General features: G+C 36.2%; 1 protein-coding gene across 1 annotated transcript; it reads left to right on the top strand.

Annotated features, from left to right (window-relative positions):
* The first annotated feature begins 4,963 nt into the window (after positions 1 to 4,963).
* LOC123252722 (olfactory receptor 5A1-like) lies at positions 4,964 to 5,942 on the top strand. Its single transcript, XM_044681977.1, is given in 2 exon segments — positions 4,964 to 5,176; positions 5,178 to 5,942. Coding segments are annotated over 2 exon segments (975 nt in total). The 5' UTR covers positions 4,964 to 4,966.
* The last annotated feature ends 335 nt before the right edge of the window (positions 5,943 to 6,277 follow it).

Raw genomic sequence — 6,277 nt, 5'->3', positions numbered from 1 at the left:
TTTGGTTGCCTTAGTTATAAAATATGGATATTTTTTAACTTATTCAGGATTGTTGGGAGAATCAAATGAGTTCTATTTATAAAGTTCTTTCTAAACCTTAATGTGCTACATAAATGCAAGCCATTATCACCCCCCCACCATCATCATCCCTTCTAATTTCATTTTGAAAATCACTTAAATATGAAATTATAAAAAATGTTTGAATTCTCCAATTTGTATTCGAATCATTCGATATCATATTATTCTTATTACTCTTATTTTTAAAATTTATTATTTCTCCATTTTGAATTTCCAAGTTCTTTCCCTCTTGTCCAGCCCCCTCCTTAACCACTGAGAAGGAAAGCAATATGATATCAAATTTACATGTGAAATGATGGGAAACACTTCTATATTAGCCATATTCTAAAAAATCAAGAAAAATAAAGAGAACATTTTATTTCAGTTCACACTCAGAGTTCATCAGATCTTTCTCAGGAGGTAGGTAGCATTTTTTGTCATGAGCCCTTTGGAATTGTCTTGAATCATTGTAATTGACCAGAGTAGCCAAATTGTTCATCATCACAACATTGCTGTTACTTTGCACAGTAATCTCTTGGCTCATCTCCTTTCACTTTACATCACTTCCTATAATTCTTATCATGTTTTTCTGAAAAAATCATTTCTTATAGCACAATTGTATTCCATCACAATCATATAACATAATTTTTTCAAAAATTCAATGATTAATGTGCATCCCTCAGTTTCTAATTCATTATCACCACAAAAAAGAGTTGCTATAAATATTTTCATACATTTTCCATTTTCTTTGATCTCTTTGGAACATAGAACTTGTGTTGGTATTTCCAGGTAAAAGAATATGAACAGTTTGATAGACCTTTAAGCATAATTCAAAATTGTTCTCCAGAATGATTGGACTACTTTCTCATTTTAAATTCATGAAAATGAATCCCATAAAAGGCCAAGAACTTTTCCAAGGTATCTAAGTGTAATCACATGACTGTAATTACAACCCAGAGCTCCCTTTTTGATATTTTTGGCATGTCATTTAACTTTTCTAACCTTTGCTTTTATCATCAGAAAAGTTAGATATTTAGATCAGATTGCCTCTAAGATTTCCTCATCATATCTCATGACTTTGGACCTTTTATTTAACTTTTCTAAGCTTCTGTTTTATTATCTATAAAATTAGTGGATTAGAAAAACCTACCTCTTAATTCTCTTCCAGAACTCAATCCTATATTTCTAAGCAAGGAAAAGGAGTATTCTCATCAAATCATGTATTATTAATGTAATATTAATGATATGATAATGTAATAATATAACAATGTACTATTTAAAATGTAAAATAATAATAATATAATATTATGAATAAAACTTTCCTTGTTCTTAATATTCATCAAGTTTTTTTACTATGAAGAACTTTTCTAAATCTACAACTATATGTGGCAAATGAATTAATGTTTAAATAAAATGTCAAGTGACCCATAAAACAATTAAAAACAAAACCAAGTAGTGGGTGGACATGCAGGAAATTAATGAGAATTCTGGGAGAGCAGTTTAGTTTCCATTCCCAGAAACATCTTCCTGTTTCTTAGGCAAACCACAAATTTATTAATGTCAACATATTAGATATTTACAAGATCAGTCTTTCTAACAATATCTTTCTGGTCACAAGGGTGACAAGGCTTACTTATAGATCTAGTGAATATGTCTATGTACTAGGCACTATATAGAAAGAAACATAAAATAGTTTCTCCTTTCATGAAAATCATGATCTAATTAGGAAATCATATACAGACAACTAAATAAAAACAAGAAATGTTATAGGAAAATTTTGAGATAGTCGCAGAGGGAAGGCATTAGAATTATTTTGAAAGACATCTTGAAAATGGTGGGGTCTTAGCCAAAACTTAGAAGGAAACCAAAAGGCAGAGATGAGGAGGGCGAGAATTCCAGTATGGGGGACAATCAGTGAAAATGACCAGGTCAGAGAAATATAAAACATCATGCCAGGAAGAGCAAGAAGGCTGATGTCACTAGATCAGAGAGTTATTGGAAGATTGTAAGGGGTTAGACTTTGGGAGAAGTGGGAAACTGTCAGATCATGATGATCCTTAAAAAGCCAAGGATCTTATATATGATTCTGAAGGTACTGAATAACATGACCAGATCTATACCTTAGAAAGATCAATTTGACAGCTGAGAAGAGGATAGATTGGAGTGGGGAGACATTTGGGACAGGGAAAACCATCATCATGCTATTGCAACAGTAGAGTGATGAGGTGATAAGGGTCTGGACTAGAGTGGTGCCAATGCAAGAGGAGAGAGAGGGGAATGTGTTAAAGATGTTATCAACTTAGTAATGACCAGGCTTTACAACTTATTGGAGGTGATAAAAACTGATGAATTGAGGATGCCATCTAGGTGATGAGTTTGAGTGAAGGGAGAATACTCTGATGAAGAGCAGGAAAGTTAAGTAGAGTGGAGGATTTTGAGAAAAAAGTGGGTTTGGTTTTGGATATTGTTGAATTTATGATATCTATAGGCCATCCAATTTGAAGTGTCCAGTAGACACTTGGAAATATGAGATTAGAGGTCAGAAAAGAGATTAGAGAAGGATAGAGCTGAGAATTATTTGCATAGAAATGATAACTAAATCTATGAGAGCTGATGAGATCATCAAATGAAAGAGAATAAAGACAGATGAGAAGTCCCATGACAGAACATTATGAAAAACTTCTGCCTAAAGGACATAACCTGAATGAATATTCAACAAAAGAGATCAAACAGGATCAATGAGAAAGATGCAAAGACTGCTAGGCAAAAAGAAGTATCACAAAAAATTAGAGAGAAGAGTTTCAAGAAGAGGGTGGTTGAGAGTGTCATGGTTGCAGAGAGGTCAAGAAAGATAAGGATTTAGAAAACAGCATAAGATCATGATGAAGGGGATGATACAGAAAAAATAAAACATGGCAAGATCTTTGTGAACTGATGCAAACTAAAGTGAGAACTAGGAGATCACTGTGTACAGTATCAGCAATTTTGTATGATGATCATCTGTGAAAGACATGGCTACGCTGATCAATTGAATTACCTGAGAAAATTTCAAAGGACTCCGGGTAAAAAAATGCTATCCCTCTTGAGGGAGAATTAGTAAACTCTAACTACAAATTAAAGTATAATTTTATCCCTTTATTTTTTTCCATTTTATGGTGATACAGCTAATGGGGAAATATGTTTGAGATGATTTTATATGTGTAATTTATATTGTACTTGCCTTCTCAGGGGAAGAGGAGGGTGTGAGGGTGGAGTGAGAATATGGAACTCAAAATTTAGAAATAAAAGCATGTTGGAAGTAAATGGAAAATAAATTAGAGTGTGTGTGGTGGAGGGGGGATCATAGGTAATTTTGGAAGATCATTTTCAGTTGAATGTTTAGGTCAGAAGCCAAATTGCAGAGACATAAGAAGATGAAAAGAAAGGAAGTAGAGACTCTGACTGTAGAAGGCCTTCTCAAGCAATTTTGCCATAAAAGGAAGATGACATGAGATGGATAGATCAATTCTGAATTTTTTTGTGGATAAGGAAGACATAAGCATGTTTGTAGGCAGAAGGGGAGAAAAAGCAACATAAGAAGACATGAAAGATTATGGATAGTGGAGATGATAGAAGGGAGATAGAATCTGCTGGAAGAGATGGGATGGAACTTTTGCATGTAGAAAGGTCTGCCTTGGCAATAAAAATGGCCACCTCATTATGTGAGCCATGTAAATAGGAGAAAGGTAGGTAATATATCTGAGTAATAGCAGATGATAAGGAGTAAGAGAGAAGAAGCAACCCTTGACAAATAACCTCATTGTTTTTCTTTTTTTTAAAAAAACCCTTAACTTCTGTGTATTGGCTCCTAGGTAGAAGAGTGGTAAGGGTGGACAATGGGGGTCAAGTGACTTGCCCAGGGTTACACACCTGGGAAGTGTCTGAGGCCGGATTTGAACCTAGGACCTCCTGTCTCTAGGCCTGACTCTCAATCCACTGAGCTACACAGCTGCCCCAACCTCACTGTTTTTCAATGAAATGTGATCTAAGGTTTTCAGGTGATGAAATGAGGGAGAAAGGAATCATGGAAGATTTGAGAAGGAAAAAAAAGTTTGGGAAAGCTGCTATGATGAGGGACAGGGTGAGTTTATTGAGGAGGCCACAATGAAGGCATGATTAATATAATGCAACATAAATTTATAGAGGACCCAATCATCATGATTTCATCATCATTTTTGCCAACTTCACTCAATGATATGTGAATAGCTGGAAATGCAGTGGATGGTGGGTGTAATATAAGGTCAGGTTTGACAATGCAAGATAAATGGTAGGATAAGGGTCCAAAGGAGAAAGAATAGGATGAATCTGAAAAGACTTTGAGCTGGTGTTGAGCTGTGGTTTGAAGGAATATAGAGATTCTAATATGCAGAAGTGTTTTCAAAGACATGACAGTAGAGTATAGACCCATGTTGGCAAACCTCTGGCTAATGTGCTGGAGTGTGTCAGAGAGGAGATTCTCCTTTCCCTGTCTCCACACATACCTCAAGACATTTCTTACCTGACATGCTCCTTTGCTCAGCAGCCCAATGGCAGTTCTTCCTCCCTCCTCTGTATAGAGGAGGGCTGGGAGGACTCCCATGCAGCATGAGAGTTGCAATTTGGACACTCTGTTTCTAAGGTCTTCAAATGTTTCTCCATCACTGGTATAGACTATCATGTAAGTGGGAATGGTACAAAGGTCAATTTGTAACAGAGAATGAAAATAACCAATATAAATGACATATGAAAATTTTGAGGAGATCTTGATTGTGGAGGATTTTAAATGCCAGGCTGAGAATTTTGTATATTAGTCGAGTTAAATTGGAGCCACTGAATATTTTAGAATAAGGAGTTATAAAACTTTTTGTCTCATTTTTCTCTCAGCAGATCAATGGATATGGGAAGAAATGAAACTTCTGTAATTGTATTCATCCTCCAAGGAATCTCAGCTCAACCAGAGATGCAGGTCATCTTCTTTGTTCTATTCCTGGGAATCTATATCATGACTTTGACTTGGAACTTGGGCCTTGTCATCCTCATCAGGAGTGATCCCCAACTTCATTCCCCTATGTACTTCTTCCTTAGATTTCTGTCCTTCCTATATAGACATCTGCTACTCTTCCTCTATTACCCCAAGAATGCTCTCTGACTTCTTCCTGGAAGAAAAAATAATTTCCTTCTTGGCCTGTGCAGCTCAGTATTTCTTTGCTGCCTGGATGGCACTGACTGAATGTTGTCTCTTGGCGATCATGGCATATGACCGTTATGTGGCCATCTATAGCCCACTGAGGTATTCCACCATCATGCATCTGCCAATCTGTGTGAAGCTGGTGGCTGGGGCCTATATAGCTGGTTGCCTTGGTAGTTTAGTCCAAACAACAGCTGGTTTCCATCTCCATTTTTGTGGGCCAAATATAATTAATCACTTTTTCTGTGATATACCTCAGATCATAGCCCTGTCCTGCTCTAATCCTTTCATCAATCAAATAATGATGTTTTTGGTAGCACTTTGTATTGGGTTATTCTCATTCCTCTTTATCATCATGTCTTATGTGTATATTACAGTCACTATCCTGAAAATGCCCTCAGCCAAGGGAAGGGCAAAAGCCTTCAACACTTGTGCCTCTCACCTGACTGCTGTTACTCTCTTCTTTGGAACATCCTTTTGTGTGTACCTGCATCCCAACACTGGCCATTCTCAACATTTGGACAAGCTGTTGTCTATCTTCTATACCATCCTTATCCCTGTACTGAACCCCCTGATCTACAGCCTCAGGAATAAAGAAATCAAAGATGCCCTGAAGAGGCTCATGAAAAAGGGAAATTTCCCTAATAATTATGCTTCCAGTTGTCTTTGTTATAATTAGTTAATAAAACTTATAATAAATATGGGAGTAGATTCCTGTAATTAAATTAGTAAATGGAATTCATGTTTAATTCCATTTACTGATGTAGATAGAAAATTAATTCTAGGGTATACTCTTAGAGCATTTCCTAAGGGCACTGAGAGCTTAAGCAAATGGCCAATGATCATGCATGAAGTTAGTTTATCATAGGCAGAACTTAAATCCAGGTTATCCTAAGATCCAGAATAATCTATCATCCTCTACACCAAACATTCTGCATCTGCCATCATCCGAGTGGCACCATAGCATTATCTCCAGAAAATCTAACTGAAATGTTGGTTTTGAGAGCCAACGGT

This window comes from Gracilinanus agilis, chromosome 6 (assembly GCF_016433145.1).
Source record: "Gracilinanus agilis isolate LMUSP501 chromosome 6, AgileGrace, whole genome shotgun sequence".
Classification (NCBI taxonomy): Eukaryota; Metazoa; Chordata; class Mammalia; order Didelphimorphia; family Didelphidae; genus Gracilinanus; species Gracilinanus agilis.
The sequence above is the reverse complement of the archived record's forward strand: the minus strand, read 5'-3'. Positions and strand labels throughout refer to the sequence as shown.